At 37.6% G+C, this 20,233-nt stretch overlaps 1 protein-coding gene across 4 annotated transcripts in view; it reads right to left on the reverse strand.

Moving 5' to 3' along the window:
• GLCCI1 (glucocorticoid induced 1) overlaps window positions 1-20,233 on the reverse strand; it is a 54,359-nt gene that overhangs the window by 31,837 nt on the left and 2,289 nt on the right. For all 4 annotated transcript variants that reach the window (XR_004240659.1, XM_032111310.1, XM_032111299.1 and 1 more), the window contains exon 2: window positions 2,112-2,263. Coding sequence is in view for 3 of the 4 variants with exons in the window: in XM_032111310.1 (XP_031967201.1) it covers window positions 2,112-2,263 (152 nt within the window). In the remaining variant the exon portion in view is untranslated. The remainder of the gene's footprint in view (window positions 1-2,111; window positions 2,264-20,233) is intronic.

Consider the following 20,233-nt stretch of genomic DNA (forward strand, 5'->3'; position numbering starts at 1 on the left):
TCATTATCTTCTTTTTATTTAACCTAATTTGCGATGCATGCACCCTATCAACAACTTGGAACTCATCCTTAGTTCTCGAAATTAGATATACTTCAAACTACACAGAGCTCAAACAACAAAAACCCAGACACACACTAAAACATAAGACAATGTTTTATGATCATCTTAAAGCCTTCCTAGTGAGCATTTTATTTGGGAAAAAAAACCCCACCAAACAAAAAAACCCCTCAAACTGGAAATCACTGAGCAAATCAATATGCTTGTTACATTTTACATATTCATAGTCCCAAGGAGTGACTCAGCTTAAGCACTGATAAACGCTTGAATTTGGCGTAACTTGGAAAAAAAGACAGCTAATATAATTCTTTACTAGGAGATAGCCACAAATCCAAACCCTGAGATCTCACTGTTCCTACCTCTTTGAAATAATACTTGATTTTGTAATGACAGCAGTATGCTTTTCCTCTCTGTTATACCTGATTATGCTGAAAAGGTAAAACTTCATTTTTAGTTTCTGAATGAGGCAAAAGGAGGCAGCCAACAGTTCACATAACCTGAACACTTACTTGAGCTCACTAGGAAAGCAATTTTACTGCCAAATACTTGGAGCTCAAATATTTATAGAACACTTTGTTTATCTTTTCCGTAACTAGTGAAAAGGTTTGTTTGTGAATGTTTAAATATTCTAAATTTTCTATTCATAAGAGTATTTGTAAAGATTGATATGGATATGTATCTTAAGAGAGCGGTTGAGAAATAAAGTAAGTACAAAGCATGCTACTGAAAATCTCCTGAATGGAAATTTTATTTTCAAAACAGAAAGACTTTAAAGGCACAGTATTGTGAAAGGAAGGCACCTTGAAAATAAATCCAGGATTAAGGGCTTTTTAGGTAGATCCTTTTGTGACAGTAAATATGACTGCTGCTTTTTTGCTAAAACTAACTGTCTGGTTCCAAAATAAGCAGGACATGAAGACAGGTTTTTCCAAAAGGTCCTCACCAAAGTTTCTAAAATTTTTCTTGGAACATTTTAATCATCAGTTTCTCAAATTCATTAAATGAGATTTCTGAAACATACAGACCCATTTTTTTTTCTTTTCTAAGCGTTCTATGCTTATCTTTACCCCATCAAAGAGCTTCCTGCATTGCAAGACAGCATATTTTAGAGACGAGGAAACTTCTACATACATTCTAACTTGTCCTGAGAAACTCAGTATTACACAAAAGACTAGAACCATAGAATCTATTTCAAGACCCATGATAACTATGGATCAGAATCATGGCACAAGAGATAAGCAACTGATTTAACAACTACACCTACACTGCCTGTTAGATTGAAAACATAACTGAAGAGAGCTAGTTTCTTCTGGTTTCCAATTTAGTTTGGAAGTCAAACTCAAATGGCTTATTCCAAACCCCAAAAGCACTACTGAAAAAACAAGAATGCAGCTCCTTTGATAATAATTGTAGGCTGGTTAGAATTATGTATTTTTAATCATCTTTGGGGGCAACAAGCTCCAGCAGAAGGAGGAAGCAGGCAAGAAAGAACATTCACATTTCTAGCCAAAGAGCACTGGAGCAGCAGAATGCCCCAGCAGCCTACCTGCCATAGGCTCCTACCAAAGACAGAGCTCTGAAGAGAATCCAAGGCTATGACAAGAGTATCAGGCCATCAATAACCTCCGTAGCCTTCCCTCACCCCCATGCATACACACAAACACACTTTTTGAGACCAACAGATTTATTACCATGACTTAGTAAAATCTTTAGTTTGTCAGCCACTGCTATAGGGACTCTTTCTTAAATAACATTCAGCACAATTTTGCATATAGCAGCTTCAAAATAAACCAGATACAAGGCTGAGATTGATCAGCCTCAACAGATCTGCCCACACTGAGAAAATTATTTTTAACAAACTGTTTTCTAAAAGCATAAAAATATTACCGTCGCATACCACGTTACTGCATTAGCACCGATTAAAAAAAGACTACTGCAACCTATTTTAGGGTTTCATATTTATAATAAAATTAAGTGAATCCACATTTCTTCAGAATTAAATTGAGTAGACAGTTATATGAAACATCTCTGTTGTCTTGTTTTACAGCTTTTACCTGAGTAGATTTATCTTTCATACATGAAGGGTAGTGTACATGGGGATCACGTGGCCACTGTCCTGTGAGGTAAGGTCCTGTTATTGTGTCCAAAGAAGAAGTTCGCCTTATGGTACCAGAAGTTCTGATTTGCTGGGATTTTGGCCTGTCCACTGTAGAAAACCAGAACAAAACCAACAAAAAAGTCAGGCTAAATTTGATGCGAAATGTTAAAAGCTAGCTATGACACACAATGGCAAAAACATATCAGAAACCTTTGTCTAAATGCCAAGCTGAAAAGAATGCCATCACATCAAAGCAAGTAACATCAGACAAAGCAGAAAAACAAATAGAAAAGGGAAAATTTAACAGTCACAAAACCCCCACAATGCTTCAGGTGTTCATATCTGCGAAGAACTGGGCTACTTATGCTATGTATTTTCATCAGCAAAAAACATCAAGCAAATTTAAATACAGTGATGATGCAACTCAGGAAAGCCAGACACGCAGAAATAGAAAATATAGCACAGTATAGCACTCTTTAAGTCAGCTTGCTTAGCTTTCTAGATACTACAATACAAATAATGAGAAAAATAGTGGTTATCAAGAAAATCCCTATCCAATTTATTCTCTTTTCCATATTATTTCATAATTTAAATCAAGTCCGTATTATTTACAAGATCCTGCTACAGGCCTTAGCAAGCTGAGAGTGTGTCTGTGTCTTTCCCTCTGAAAGAGCTCAGGTCAGAGCAGCTGCCTTGCTTGTTTTCACTCCTCATTTTGCCTGCAATCCTTGACTCCTCCCTGTACTTCTCTCTCCATACACCCAGATCATGGAACACTTTTTCTTGTATTTCATTTGGAGAGCAAAGTGCAGGGTGATTCACGAGACTGATGTGGGAAAGAACAGGAGTTTTACAGCACACTCTCTAGATTGTCTTGCTTTGTCCTTTAGGCAAAATTACTTTATATACTCATCGTCTAGACTCCACCTCAGCCAACCTAAGCCCTACATGGCAACTACTGTCTGTTTTGCTCACCCCTACTAAAAGAAATTCGCAGGTGAGATACCTTCCAAATTAGTCACGTGATATGCACTGATCTGACCCACCAAAAGCCTACTCACTGCTCAGAATGTGAGAGCAGATCTGCTGGCACACTTCTGACTCCAAACAAGGCCACTGGCCTTCACAACCATTTTCTATTTGTGTATCACCTAGAACTGATGGATCTCAAAAGGCAGGGTCCACCATCAATGTGATATATAGCATTCAGCACAATTAGGGTGTAGCTTGCACTAATACAGCATGGTTACAGCATCATATATGAAGACAATAATGTTAAAACAGACCATTTTATACAAATATAGATCTGCTGAAACACTGCATTAGCTACAAATTTTAGGTGAAGACTTTTAAGTAATGCTGTGAATTTGACATGACGTAATACATCATACTGCCTCACACTATAATTGCTTTGACTGCCTTATCTATAAATCATACCCCTACCATTTCAAACAGATCTATTCTTATAGGATTCCCATTGTGACAAACTGGCATTTTAAGAAAGATCCCTGAACCATTAAAAGTAAAGAAGTCTGAAATCCAAAATAAAGATGACAAATTTTAAAAATGAAACGAGTGTTTACATTTGTGCTGAAACACAAGTGTACCTAATGGGTACACAGCTACAAAGAATTCTTCCAACCTTCCCTGTCACGCTATGGCACTATGCTACTGTTTCAGGTAGCCCAAGTTCTGAAAGTTTCTCAAAAAACACCTTTTAAAACAAGTCAAAGACAATGCACAAAATTATGTTTGAAGATGAGGAAATAAGGACTAAACCCAAGAAAACACAAGCCTAAAAGACACAACAAAATATATACAACCAGAGAATTAGCTACGGTCTGTGACGTGTTCTACATCCAGAAGAAAGACAACGAATCCCAACATTAGTAACTATACTAATGCCATTAAAACTGAAGAGAAACAACACCACCAAAAATTACTAGTTTTATTTCTCCATGGTCATTTTGGAAGTGGACTGCAAGACACTGTCAAGCCCTGAAGCCAAGAGAAGAAAATGTTCAAGATGTGATTTCCAAAGTCCCTAATATTCATCAATATTACTCTGAATTACAGGAAACAAACCACTTCTGAACTGCATAAATCAATTCACGTTAACAAAAATGTAATGCCATCCCTATTCCACCGTTGTCTGTGCTCCTTCCATCTCCTTTGAGATGGCATGCACAGAGGTGTGAAAGCAATTCACTGAGTTAAACATAAAGAAAAGTGCATCCCCCCAAAGTCATAAACACATGGTTTTCCCCATTACAGCAAAGTTGCCACAACATAATGGGCAGAAACCGCCAGGAGCACTAGAACAGCAGCAGCACTGTGGTCTGTTCAGTAACAGTTTTGGCTCCTCATCTTTCATGATATATCATTAGATCATAAAAAATAAAGGAGACGGGATCTATAAGCACGACATTTGAAGGAACTTTCGCAAATTATCATCTGACAAGGTGTCTTGTACAGTAATGTATTCAGAGATGATGGGATGCCCTGGAGAGCATCACTGTACTGGACCCCAACAGTGGCAGATCAGGTCAGCTTAAATTGTTTTCTAAATACTAGAACTGCTCTCAGAGTTTATTTCTTAATCTTGCTTTTCTCACCTCCTAAGTCTGGCTTCCCACTACTCTAGGGAGCTACTACATAACACTTCTCCTCAAATTTTCATTATCAATGGAATGCTGATGCTGTCATGAATATCCTTCTCCAGCCCAAATCACTTTCTCTGGTTGGAAACCTCATGTTCCAGTTTTCTCAGAGAATCGAAGTAGCTGAAGTGCTTCAACAGCTCCTGAAGATAGCCAACAGACTTCAGCATTCAGAAAGGCTTCAACAAAACAAAGAAATCTCTAAAATTACAGACTTGATTTTATCCAAGTTTCAGACTAAAACTCATCTGACAACATCTCAAGCATATGAATGGATTTTACTGCAGTGGTAAGTCAAAGGATTCTGCTGTCTTCCTCAGTGAAAAGTGAGACATCTCATATGAAAACCAATTCTACCTCCAGAATAAGCAAACTTAAGATCACAGCACTTAAGCAGCATAACATTACCTGAGGAAGTTAGCCAGAAATTAAAAAAGCAAGACATATGCTTGCAGCAAGGCAAAATACCTCATGACGACTAAGATTAGCTTGGTGGATTAGACCATGATGATAATAATGCCCAGGCTGTGGATTTGATCTCTGTATTGGCTGTTCTCTTAAGAGTGGGACTCGATGATCCCTGTGAGTCCTTTTCAACTCAGAATATCCTGTGATGCTATGTGTTATTTAAAAAATGCCACAAGTTTTAATGGCATGTATTTAGGGCAAATTGCTACACAATTCTAGTTATGAATGTTAATGTTATACAAAATGACACAAGGGTCCACCTGAATACTACAGCTGGCAAAATTCAGCATGATCCTACCTCCCAGCAGGAATCAACTAAAATAAACTGCATGAAATCATGATTCTGCATGCTGTGTTGAGAGCAAAGAGAATTCTAGTTATACCACCTAGACTGACTGAAAAAAGGTTTCCATTTCTCTGACAGCAAAATGTAATTCAGTAAGAGGCTAACACGACAGCTCTTTTGGAAAGGACATGGGACTCAAATAAAACCATCTGCTAGAGCTCTAAAATGAAGAGCTTGCCTTCCCATCTAGGCTAGACAGGTAACCTGTACATAATCTGAAAGCCATGTTCACAGTCCATTTTCAGCTTAAATAAAGCTTTGTGCCACATGTGCAAGGAGGAGAATCACCTGCAGTAGAAGAGCAATACTGACAGTTAGCATTGGTAGCATTAAAAAAACTGATTCAGCTCAATCCACCAGAGTTCATCTGTCAGCATCTTTTCTCCCCATGTTCTTTCAACAGTTAGCAAATCCAGTTCAAATTCGGCCAAAACTTTTCCACTCCTGTACTCGCATAGATGTAACTGATTTTCAAAGACTAAAATTATCCTAAGAATGTCTCAGATAACACAGACTCCTCTCAAGCTGAGTGAAAAACGTGAAATAAAAGTAAGATTAAGTCTTCCCCCAGACTAGGAGTGTTGTCATCTCACTACTGATGTCAGCTAATCGTGACACTGTCCTGACAAAAGGCTAGACAATATTCTTGAAGTAATTTCTTAGTTTCTTTTCTCAAAAGTTCTTTAACTTAAAGTATTAACCCAAGACACCATGAACTATCAGTACTAAATCCCACAATACATTTTCATGAGATGTTGTTTCTCTTCAGTTTAGCTGCTAGCACCCTGCACAACCTTTTGGTCACAAGTTACTAGTGAAATGAGTCCAAGCTTAGGACTCATCCATTCCTTAAGAATTTCAGATTTCACCTAGGAAATTAATATTAACTTCAAAAGAATTTTCTCCAAAAATACTCTTAGGAGGACTATGATGGATTTCCTAGTCTGCTTAAGACTCTTTTCAAGAGCCACAGAGTCAGAGTTCAAGTAGTCTGGCTCAAAGAATGTTCAGAGACTGGGTATAGCACCATTAAATAGTATCAGGTACTTCTAGGACATTCCTACCAGATATGACAACAAATTTATAAAAATCTACTAACCCAATGAGCTGAAGAAGTGCATGTGTGAATGCTTCTTAAATAATGCCTTATGTGGGAATGCAGCCTAGGAAATCAAAAACTAGAAATAGAAAGCTGAATATTAAGGAATGGTGACCCACAGTGACCCATAAGAATGATGGCTTGACATCACTTAGGTCACATTTCCCACAGCAGCTACTGATGACTGTCCTACACCTAATTAAAAGCCCCTCCTCCTGTTACACCCTGTACAAGCATGACGAAGGGTTATCTTTGCTCTTGCTTACTTTGGACAGTGATTCCCTGAGTAGCACAAAAGTAGATTTTTGGATTCAAAAGGACTCTGTCTCTGAAGAGTCTGGTCAAGGGAGGTGGGTTTTTTTTGTTGGTTTGCTTTTTAAGCAAGTGAAAAAAAAACCACCCCACTGTGCTGATATCTGAATGTGTATCTGATTGGTCTTTCCTGCTCTGATTATATAGGTAGATGGTCCAACTAGTGCATGTTTAACTTGCAGAACTTGTCTCTATGACTTTGCCAGGAAAAAGATGGAATAAGGAGGAATTAGAGGACACTCTAAAAAATATTTCAACCTTCATTCTCAAGAAGGCTTTTCTCTTGTAATTGGAGCCAAAATCTCTCATGAAAAAGATTAACAAGGGATTTGGGGTCCCCTGAAGTTTTACTCCAGAGGAGTAAAGAGATCTATTGGCTCAAAAGACATTTCCCAGTTGCCAGTGACTGACAGACTTGTTTCTGACCCAGTCTGCTAACTGGCTGCATGACTGCATTAACAGTTCAGAAAGGTGCAGAGCAACAAAGAGCACACTGTTTGCCATGTACTGTTCATACAAAATAATAAAAAATAGGATTTTAAATAGCATCTTAAAAAAACCCACAACACCCTTTTATGCAATTGAAAGGAAAAAATGTGAAATTACTGCACTCTTCCTTCATAATTTCAAATTAAATTGCTTAATCTTTTTAATATCTTAAAGCAAAATACTAGCTTTTTCAAACATTTAAAAGGCAGTACAGTGTTTTGCTACCAAAATTATAATTCTAAGAGAATATAAGAAGAGACAGTCTTTTCAAGTTACCTTCCGATACATCTCTAAAATACTTTACATTCATCCACTTAAAACGTCTGTCTTCATTATGTGCACCACATTGCTTTTGGTTCAGTTGTATCAACTTCAGAAATTATTCCCCAGTTTCTATCTTTAGAAATCAAGAGACAGAATGACTAAAAATGAAGAGGGATGACATTCTAAGTTACTAGGAGACTGACACAATCCACTCTATTTCCTCTCATCATCCTAACTGAAGAAAAAAAAAAAAAATGGCAGCACAGAACAGCACCAAAATCTAACCAAGGCTCCAACAACCAAAACCGAACAAGGATCCAGGTCCATGAATGATATGCTTTCTACATACAGAATTCTTCAGGGATTAAAAAAAAAAAATGAAGAGAGAAGCCAGTCTTCCACCCAGAGCATTTTACAATCTGGTAGTCAGGGCAGATTTGGTTTTGTACCTGCCCAGGCTTATGACAATTCAGACTGAACTGCAAGAAACAGAAGTCTATCAAGACAGGACGTAACCTATACTGGGAAAACAACATAAAACAAAACCAGCTTGTTCCTTCAAAGGAAAATCGTACACACACTGACCCACAGTACGGGATTTAGGAATCCACTATATTGAGTTATCTTTTACAGCTATGACTAAGTCACCTAGAAAGAGAAGAGGGCTTCTGATTAGTCACTGAATCCAACCCAGAGGTTAAGGCATTTCCTTCCATAACAGAGGTTTCATGCACGACTCTGCAAGGATGTCAGCTCTGCTCACCCAACCGCACAGGAAGGCACGGTGCGCAGGGCTAGTATGGATACCAGAGGAAACAGAACACATGGATGAATTTGTAGGCATATTTCACTGGACCTGCAGATGACTCAAAATCCTGGTTGCCTATGCATGTACATTGAAGCGACGTCTCTGCCTCGTGTCCCTTATTCCCCCCAACCACCGGTCAAGTAAAATGCGACTATGAATGTCTTTCAGAAGTCAGATTTTCTTCATAGCAAAACTCCCCTGTTTAAAATCAACATTATCCTTAGAGATCAAACACAGAAAGAACGCTCTAATCTCTGTAAGAAAAGTAAACAAACCATATGGCAGAAAGTTTCAGCCCACTAAAGCTAAATTATTCTTCTAACAAGGATTACTGCTGGCATGTATAGGACCTGTAGCTTTTCATGTCACAAAAGCCTGCTTTGTTCAACCAATGTAACCTACACACTTGCACTCTTCTAACAGGATGCCATGTAGGTAAAAAACACTAATTCCAGACCTTTCCAATTTTTATGTATTTCACATTTTTAGAATATGTTTTTCTTTGTAAGGTTATTACTTCAAATATAAATACTACACAAATAGTATAATTTAATAAAGTAACTCAAAAAGGCTCATACTATAAAGATAAGACAAATTTGATTTGAGCTCAGCAGCTAAGTACTTGGGAAAAAGCACACTGAAACAACTATCCATTAACTGTTGGGCACTTCAGCAGATATAGAGAATTTCCCTTCTTTAAGTTCATTAATTTAGATCTGCTAAATCATCTATTCTATGTCTACAATATTGAGAACCAAACTGGGAACCAAGAACAGCACTAAAGATTGGGGTGTTATTTTTCCTCCCAGGATATTAATAATTAAAATACAGAAGGTCATTATAAACAGCCAGTTGATCCAGCAACTGAAGAAACTGCCACTTTTTTAGAATAAACTTCATGACTCTGAAAGGATTTTTTTTTCTTGTTATAACAACAATACTTAAAATTGAACCAGATGTAGAAAGTGAGGGTTTTGTAAACCTTTAATCTAGTTCTTCTTTCCATCAAAATGCAGCTGGACATAATAATGAATAAAACAAATCAGAAGGCACAACTCACTACTTTCATAATCAAAATATACAAAGAACTGTAATCAATGCATAGAGGCTATACAATGCCATCATAATGATCACCAATTATTAGAGATAGAAAGCATTCTCCTAGCTAGAGAAAATTATACTAAACAATAATATATTTTTCTGAAAAAAAAATTGAAGACTAGAAATGTAAAACCAGATTAAAACTGATTGCCTAAATGAGAGTGCTCAACTTCAACAATTAAATAAATTATTTTTTCATTATCAGTTAAGACATAGAAACAAAGGACTAGGGGCAACTTCCTAAATCTGGAGCCCACTTCACAGCTAGCACTGATAAAACACATAATCACTTCAAAACAAGAGTACAGTCAGTCTTACAGCAGCTATTTTGTCACAATTCCTACTGGAAAAATGACCCAGGAAAATTTTTCTCCTGATAGTTTCAGGCCTTCTTATAGTTTAATATATAAATATTTACATTGTCAAAGCAATCCACCCACTCATTCCCTTCCTTGCCCACCCAGATTCTGACAAAGCAACTGTTTTTGTTCAGAGGTGACTTTTTTTTTAACATCACACAGTTAAACTCCTAATCTGGGAGTCCTTCTCTGAGTCAGTTCCAGTTTGACTTTTACCTTTCTTGACCTGTGGAGCACCAAAATGGTGGGCAGTACCCCATATAATGCCCCAGCAGACCCTGTGTGGCCAGCTGCACTTCATGCAAGACCAGACCTGTGCCCAGCAATTTTTCCGTCACTTCATGTTGGCAGTTTAGAGATCCAACCATCACCCAACTCCACCCTCCAGAATTTTCAAATTAGATGCTCCTCCTCTAAGGAAAATATATTCTCCTCAAGTACAACCTCACATACATAAACTTCCACTTTTTACTTTTAAATCTTATTTTTTACTTATTATTTCAATTCCCATGGTTCTTAAACTCTTCTTGCATAAGCTTCCTGCATACTAATTAAACCTCTCAATATTCATCAACAGTTTCATCACCCTAATTTCAAAATTTGCCTAAACAGAGAAGATCTACTTCCCGTCTAGGAGATCAGTTTTCTTATCAAAACCACCAGGTTAGCATGACACCCTTTGGAAAGCTCATTTTGCACTGTAACATTTCTTCCTGGTTTCCACCATCTCTTCAAATGTCTTCTGAAGTTTCACTGACAGTTCTCTAGCAATGGACATGTTTTTCACATTTTTAAAACATCAGCATTGTATATTCTATACTCAGATATCTATTCTCAAATGATGTCACTCCTACTAACAAGACTGCCTCAGAAATTTGAATGTAAGTGTCAATTTCTGAGTAGGCTGCTCTAGAATCCTGCAATGGAGATCTCTGAACTGACTTTACTGAAATATGCAATCTATATTTATCACAGTCTTGTTAATTCCTAATTCCAAGTTATCCTTACAGTATTTACAATTTTGGGGTTCATCTTTCCGAGTTAAAAATCACTGTCCTTATGGAAAGCGATTTCTTAGACTTTGTTCTGGTGAGCACAAAGCATTGACCAAGTATTTGGGCTATTTCCTCTGAGACTGTAGCTACTGTTCCTTGGAGCTGACTTTGAAACCATACATTCTAAGCAAATCAGTCTCAGAGCATTCTCAGATCTATTCTTCTTCGTACCAAACGGTTACAACTTCTTCCTCATTTTTCAATCTGCCTGTTTTTATTTTCTGTCTTAAAGCACACAAAGACCAAGCCTGTTCGTGTTTTAACAATTCTCAGCTAAGGTTCACCTTTTGATTGGTAACATGACATTCTTTCCTCAGTTCCTCCTGCTGTTTCTTGCAGGTTCTCTGCTTATCCCTAGCAGCCTTTTCGAGGTAAGTGTCTGTTGGGGTCTCCTCCCCTGCCATGGAGCCCTGGGAGAGGGGCCCTGGGGGGGAGACACGGGGTTTCCCTGTCCCTGCTCAGTCTCATTTCCCATTGGTTGTTTTGTGTTCCCCGGGGTGGCCAAGGACCCTCGGGTCCCGTGACTGCGGAGTTCCTGAGCTGAGCCCCGGCCATGCAGCTGGAGAAATAAACATCTCTGAAACATCTACCACGAATCTGTCCATATATACTTCGTTTCCACGGGACTCCTGGTTTGAAATATACTTGTTGCAGTAATCCCCGCTGCGACAAGTGTCCATGCAATCAGATCACATCCTTGAACTTTTCTGATGTCTGAAAGACTCCAATAGTGTTAACATTTTTCATTAAAACAGATTCTCTTTGTATTGAAGGCAGAGCAACCCTGTTTAGACGAATTTTCAAACTACTTCCTTCAGAAATCCAAAACTTTACTCCAGATTTATGAATTTTGAACATACCTCTATGTAGGATTTTCTTCTTTTGCTGTATATGCATGCAAACTTGCATGACTAAACAAAGACAAGATCTAACATTCTACGTACAGTGTCAGCACACCCATTTCTTCCGCTTCTCCCAAATTTTGAGTTGTTACAGTTGGTAATTCCCATCTTCAACGTGGCCAGTCTAAGTTTCTACCATAAATCTTGCAAAGAAAAGATCTGCCTGCATCCTTCGACTTCATATTAAAGGCTATCCACACCACTAAACAAAACCATGAGTCTCAAATCATCTGAATAGCCTAGTCCCTTCTTCGGAAGGTGGATCTATGCAACAGTTTTACAGAATATTTTAAATAATATATGTATGGACTGCACATTTGTTTTGAAAGAATAAACTTCTCTTTCTACAACAACACCTGAAGTTTATTTGGATCTTCCACATGGAGAATAACCTACACAGAGTATGTGTCTCCAGTCACTTCCTTGTATGGACACTTCTCAAATACACATTACTTTTAAACATGCATGAGTTAATTACATTTTTGCCCATGAGAAATTTTTCTCTTCCAGTTTAGGACTTTTCCTTGTTTCCTTTGAAAAGAACAGCAAGTATTTCAAATGTATTTTATGGTTTCTTTGTGGGTGAAGAAAACATTGCGAAGATGATTATTCTGGGCAGGGTATCAGGTATAACAAAGGAGCCACTGAAGGTGAAATACCAAAGGAATCAGAGTATGAGAGAAAGGAAGTGTGGTATTCCACTATCAATTGCCACAATTAACCAAACACAGCTATCAGTTAACAATAAAGATTTTAAGACCTTGAACAGAAATTTACTTCTGTGAAGATAGCTTCTCCTTTAACCTGGCAGCCTCCCAACTACTGTGTAAACCTAAGTCTCATTCTGCATTCTTCAGCAGTTAGCTGGTATTTTTAGAGTCACTCTGGTCAAAGTCTGTTCCGGGGCACTCAGCGTAAATCTGGATTTAACTTTCTGTGAACAACTCAACTCTTCACTGCTTGGAAAAGGAGAAAGTTAAGATATCACATATAACAAAGATTTAGAATAATGTATGCTGAATATGGAGGTGTAACACCTAACTCACAGAGTCAACGCTGCAAAACCACTTATAATATATATTATGTTATATATATATATATATTATATAATATATAGTACCACCATAATGTACTTTCCAGGGCTCCAGATTCCAGAAAGACCAACCAGCTGACACTCAGGACTGAATTTGCCTCCATGTGTGAGAACTGGACTCACCAAACCTTTCGAGCACAGACAGCACCACTCTGATACCTGCTGTAATCACCAACACCTTTAGTCCTACTGGGCTAGGGAGCTCTGCCGTGACGTGCAGAAGGGGTGGTACTGAGATCCTGTTAAATACCCACAGAAACCCATAGTTCTTGTAGAGCTGGCTCCTCCATGCTGTGTCTCTGTGGCCTGAGTTATGGGAACACAGTGCAAAATTTTCAAGGTTTAACCAGCAGCATTTCTGATCCAGCACCGTTACAGCACTTCGTCTAAGAAAAGCAACTGCACTGTTATCCCTGAGAGCTACATGTTCACAAACCTGGGAATTCATATTTGCACTTAAGTAATCTGCTCCCTAATAGCCAACTGCTGACTGCATGACGTAATTTGAAGTGAGGTTTGTATTTACAGGGTAATTTCTGCAGACTACAATTAATTGAATTAGCTAGTAACTGAACACTGAATAACCAAAACTTGTTTCCTGGTAAGAACACGTTATTTCCAATGATAGCTTGGTCTCCAAGTGCTGAAAATGTCAAGCAATTATTACAGTTTTGAATTTTTTTTGGTACTGCAGCCTAAGCACCTATATTAAAATGTTTGGGGTTTTTTTCTAACTATGAAGACTTTTAAAAAATGTAGATACCCAGGTAATCCAGCTAGACAACCTTTACTAATTATTTCTTTCAGAACTCCAGAATAGACGCTGAACACCAAAACACCTGAGATTAAAAGGCACATACTATAACAATACCCACAATGCCATACATTTAATCAGTTCACAACTGAGTAATTACATTTCTAAAAGACAGATTTATACTTACTATATAATACTAAAATTAATTTAGCTACAGAAATTAGTTTCAAAATCAAGTATGAACGCCAGTCATCTTGCAATGACCTATCAGTCAGAAATATGTGTTAATTCCTGAAATTCAGAAGCGTGTCTACAACAGTGCTAAATGCCTGGCGGTAACAGCACAGGAAAGGAGGCTGAAGCTATCCTTCTTCAAACAGGTGACTTGCACTGCTCAAGGAATGAGACACTTAAATTATTTTTCTTGTTTAGACTATCTCACAGCAGACTGAGAAGAAAATACTCTACAGTGGATTTCAGATTATTCAAAAACCATGACAGAACTACTATCTACTGCTCTTATGAGCAAAATATGAGACACTTTCTTCCTAAAGAGGAAACAGAATGCATAGTTTGGGTACTACTAGTAAAACTAGTTTCAGGTTGTGCAAAATAAATGGCATGTAAGAACCAATGCTGTTAATAGCACATTTGTATTTGATTCAGAGAACAATATCCATTGCAAACAGCTACTCCTCAATTTGACACCAGCAACAGGGAATGTTAAGTCCTTATGAACACCAGCATCAGTGGCATCATTTATCATCAGGACATATGCTACACTAAATGAGGAGGTCTAACCAATACAGTACCTTGTATTAAGGTTTCAAAACTCAAGCTCATAACATTTTACAACCTACTGGGAAGTGTACACAATCTCCAAAGCAACAATATCTAATATGGAAGGCTAAGAGATCTGCTACTACAAAAAATGAAAACTTCCCATCACAACCATCTTCACTGACCTAACATCAACTGTTTAGGTTAATCCCCCATTTACAAATTTTTTGTGCAGAAAACTGTTATTGCTTGAGTGTAGACACTCACACTTTCTGGGAGTCTTTTCTTCAGAGAATAGTTTGGCAGGAATCAGCAGCAGCAGCTAGGAAGTGCACAAACCAAAGGAGAAGTGGAATGAACACACCCAGGGCAGAGACATTACAAGTATTACAAGGCCTGAGACAGCAGACTGAGAGCACTCCCCAACAAGCCCCACTTGGCCTGGCTGCGTTTCCTTCCAAGACAGACTTCCAGGAACTACATGCCTTCCTCTGTCCTACTACCAGGACACACTGTCTGAGCAAAGTTATCACCAGACAATCCAAGGGGGCCACATAACCATACAGCTCTGGTGCTAAGCCCAGACTCACACAGCTGGGAGAGTAGGGAAGAGTTCCTGAGAGCACATGTTTTTCAGTTTCAGCTGTGGATGAGGGCTTCCATGGATGCGATGTCAGCTTCAGAAAAGTAAGAACCGGAGAGCCTGACTCACCCTTCCAAAGGATTGCTATTACACACTGTATCATGATACTCTGTGTGGCATCCACACTGCAGAAGCCTCTGATCCCTTTCAATGCTATCTCTACACTTTAGCATTTAATTCCCAATTCAAAACTAGTTGTATAGTAGTGATGAACTTCAGAGTCAAATCAGATGGGAAAAAAATAAAGCATAACTGAAGGACTATCTAATTTTGGGGAAGTAAATACAGATTCAAAATTATTACTCCAAATTAGATTACTAAGTACCCATTTTCCTTCACTGTTATCTCCAATGCTCTTCATTTTGCAATAACCCAAATCTTAAAAATGGTGACACAAAGGAAAAGGGCACAATCTCAGGCTGACAAGTTGCTGTGATGCATCCTTTCTAATGATGAGATGTAAGTATTATTTTAGTCGCCTGAAAATGCCTTAAGCCATTGTTTAAGCACTACAGATTTACATGGGAGGCAGCACTGAAAGAATAACATAAACATTCATTTAAATACTAACAGTAAACCAAGATGATAATCATTAACAGTTAAATTCTTGAGCAAAATTTTCCAGTCATCTTTAATACACGGTCACTTTTTCATCAATAAAAGATACTTATTAAAAAATGCTAGTTGATGCTTAAACCCCTACTATTTTAACAACTTCCCGTGAACACATGTGAAATCCATGAAGAACTACCTATTTTGTCAAGTGCTGGCAATGCTTTTCTCTACTGAAGTAATTGCCAACTGATTTAAACAGGAACTTTCGTTTTTCACTGCAGGTTAAAAATAATTATTATATTCTTCAGATGAAGATAATTAATCAACCAGTGAAGGCCCATTGAAAATGTATTTCAGATACTCACTTAAACTGAAACACTGAGGAGCATATACTCTATTTCCAACACATTTTGCATTGTTACAACTACAGCTTTCAAGTCTAGACTGAACTGAAACTTCAGAATTACTGCATCAGTTATTTTTATTATTTTTTTCATAATGACAGAGTAGCAGCACAAACCCATTTTGAAAATAACTGGCTTTTCACTGTGAATTTTTGCAATGTAGCAGTCTAGGCTTGGTGAACACTGACTTTTTTTTTTGTAAGATTATAAGATACACTCCCTTGATCTACCATCCCTGCATTTTAAAATACATTTTAAGAACCTCCATTCACCCCACCACCATGGGAAAGAAAACAACAAAACACAGGAACTATGTATTTCAGAAACCAAATTTCAGTATTTGCCTCTGTTTTACTATGCACAGATGTTGGCAAGTAACTTCAATTTGGCCATCAGTTTGGCCATCTGTAACACATGAATACTTGCTTGTCCAAAGAATAAGAATTAAAGGACAAGTAGCAATTTAAAACAGGTATATACATATACATCTTTAAGTTGGGCTTTTTCCATGGGGTAGGGAGGTTCTTTTTTCATAGCTAATGCCTTACTACAGTACTATTCAAGTTTAATGGAGAAAGTACCTTCCTATTTTACTTTCCTGTAGTTTAACACCAGAAAGAAGCACAGTTTATTTGTTTTATAAAGCATATTTATTAAAGACATCTAATACACCATTCTCATTTACAGTCATGTTAAAACATATAACTAAAAAGCCTCTGAGTTCAGGACAACTGGATCAAATTTAGCCAGGGTCTTTTATTTCATCATATTATATTCCAATGAAAGCTATTTTGGGAAGAGAGAGGGACAAAGCTGGAGCAAAACTGTTTTGGCCATACAATTATGGGAATACTGCTATTATTCAGGGATCAGGAAATAGGAAGCGTCACAAAAATTACTTCCTTACCTACATTTGTTAGAAATAAAGGAAAGATCATCTTGGTCTCTGGTATAAATGCTTATGATGCCACAATATTGGATGGCTTGAATCCAGGATACTAAAATAGTTCCACTTTTTGAAGCCCACATTTTGGGTGTTTTTATAATACTGATATCCCTTACAAGTCTAGAGATCAACAATACTATTTGTTTTACTCCACTCCTCCCTCCACTAGCCTAAAACCAGATATATATACTTCTTACAGCAGAACTGGGTTATGCAGTTGTTTAGCATCTTTTGTAATTGCTTTCTCTCACCAATGCTGGCAACGCTTCAGGAGTTATTTTGGGAAGTAAAAGACATTGGGAACCTTTAACAGCCAAACTGATTACAGTATTTTTCGTATGTCCTTAAAACTAACATTTGTCTTTAAAATTTTATATGGAAAAAAAGTTTGTGCTATAAAACGTGTAAGTGAAAGTTAGAAAAATATGAAACATAATACTACAGTACCACCAGAATTAACACTAAACAAATCAAAGCATTTGGTGAAACCAGTGTTAAGTCTGAATCATATAGAAGTCATTTACACCCTCCTTGTATACAAAATATTCACCTATTGTAAAAAAAAGAAACTAAACAGGAAACCCTCTCTCATATTTATACAAGCTACTTTACATAACAGCAGAAACTTCTGATTTTATCCAGGTAAGGCAAGAAAGTAAACTTGCTTTTTTTCTTTAGAAGATGTGTCCATGAGCAAGTGGCAAGTTTTATTTGACATGTCCAAGGGTTTGGCTTCTTTGGACTATTACCAGAACACCTTTGTCATAAACCACATAGCTTCAGATTCTGTTGACATTACTTTTATGCACTCAGAGATCTAACAGATATATTCCCTCTAAGAAAACCATGTGTTGTTACATTCAATCAGACACTTTTTCCACTGCCGGCTCTCCAAAACAAGAGCACACACCATAAAAAATATCTACTAGTAAGGAATAAATACATTCCAAGAGGAAAGGTGTAGAGTTGCACACTGCAGATTTATCCTATGATATCAGAAGGTTTTTCCCCCTTTTTCCCCTTTTTTTTTTTTTTTTTAGCACCTTAAAAAAATACATATAACATTCACAATTTCTCACCCATTCAGTAGCAGTACTAACCAAATACTGCTACTGGCATTGATGGTTTCCTAACAACTAAAAATCCCCAAATCTGCTTAGAAGAAAATATTATATTATTGAAAATTTCAGTCCTAAAAACACAAGGTATTGCTACAGAACAAAAACATTTACAGTATACTAGAAAGAAGGGGTAGAAAACATGATGATGGGAGAAAAAACAGATCATGCTGCTTTCATTCGTGTAGTAGTGATGTCAGTGCCTGCAGTGGTAGTTGCTCTGACCTGTAGAAGCTCAAAGCTGGAGCGCTTTCACAGAAATCTCCTTTATAAAAGGACCTCTAGCAAATCACTAAAATATCCACACAAAATGGCTTAGCAGAATAGCCAGATCAAGGAATCTATACTGAAAAAGGCTGAAAGGAGGTGGGGAGGGGACAGGTGTCTTAAGAGAGTAACATCTATCCATCAGAATCAGCAGCAGTCTCCAGAATGAGCACATTCGTGAAACAATCCAAGTCAGACTGCAGAGCCAAAGACAAACACATCTCCTGCACTGGTGAGAAAAACAACAGGATTAAACCTAGAGCCTAAGCTCATATTTTACAGCAGTGGGAAATGGCTTTGAAAAACTGACAAAAAAACTTAATCAAGCCACTTCCCCAAGACTTGCATACTGATAACAACTATAAATAGCTGGAGCAGCATTGTTTAACAAGCCACAGCAAAATGGTCCATGTCTGAAAATGGAACATTTAAAATTTTTTTTCAAGTCCTCCATTATTACTGCAGTAGCCCTCCAGTTCAGCAATCAATTTTCTATACACTATTATCACCATATAGACTACAAACACATTTTTAGTGTCCACACATCATGTACTAAAATGCTGAGAACAAGCAGGGAAACAAAGACAAAATACTGCCCCATGGCATGGAACTATATTCCAAATTGTGTAAAAACAGCTCTAGGTTTGGGGGGGGGAAGGTGGGGGGGCAGATGAAGGGGAGCTTTGGCAACCTTTTTTCATTTGCAAGACTGAAGAAATAGAGTATCTTATTACTCTCGCCTGCTAGAAAATGGTGCCTGTATTTCGGTAAAATAAAGCTGTTGACGTGTGCAATTGTGGTCATTATTAGGGCGATCACGTTGTTTTCATTCATTCATTCAGGATTTGCTAGAGGATGTCAGCTTCTGCAGCAGCAGCTGGCTTGACCTGGAGGAGGGGGAAGGAATTCTTTGCAGTGCATACAGATTACAGGGTGCATTTCTCGACGGACCATTTATGATTTTATACACTGCACTCATTAAACCAAATCAAGCTCTGTGTGCTGCTGACGCGGTTCACCAGGAGGCAAGCTCAAACAAGTTTAATGACAGAAAAGTCATTCAGTACTAATTTATAGTCTGATTTATTAAGGCTAAAATGGCCCACAGATGAAGAAGACTCAAACCACTTTCCAAAATTAAAATTTCCCCTCCAACAAAAAATTCATACACATTAATGAAGTACTTCACAGCTTTGCAGTATTTTTCTTGCTTGCAGGTAACTGCCCACATTCCTCCCTCTTCAATACACCTTAAGCGTAGCCTTTATACACTGCACCACTACAATGTTTTCCTCTGGGTTCCCATAATTAAATAATTTACTGCTCATCATCAGCACCACCACTACTCGTACGCACATATATTTTGGTTTTTCCTCATTTCCCATTAGCATTTTCCAAAGGTTTAAGAGGCAAAGAGGAAATCTACATTTAGTGCTCCATACAGTGGGAAAAATATGATCTTTAAAATTTTAAGTAGAGCTTGAATGAATCAAAACCACAGAAGCTCAGTTCCATTTTCAAGCATGCAAAACGCTCTGCAGAAATGGACTTTTTGAAAAATACATTATGAAGTATCTCTGTTCCGATTATAACACAATCAATTAGGTCATCTGCATAAGCAGATGCATAGGGCAAATTAACTCCATTTGTAACTG

Source organism: Corvus moneduloides, chromosome 1 (assembly GCF_009650955.1).
Source record: "Corvus moneduloides isolate bCorMon1 chromosome 1, bCorMon1.pri, whole genome shotgun sequence".
Taxonomy (NCBI): domain Eukaryota; kingdom Metazoa; phylum Chordata; class Aves; order Passeriformes; family Corvidae; genus Corvus; species Corvus moneduloides.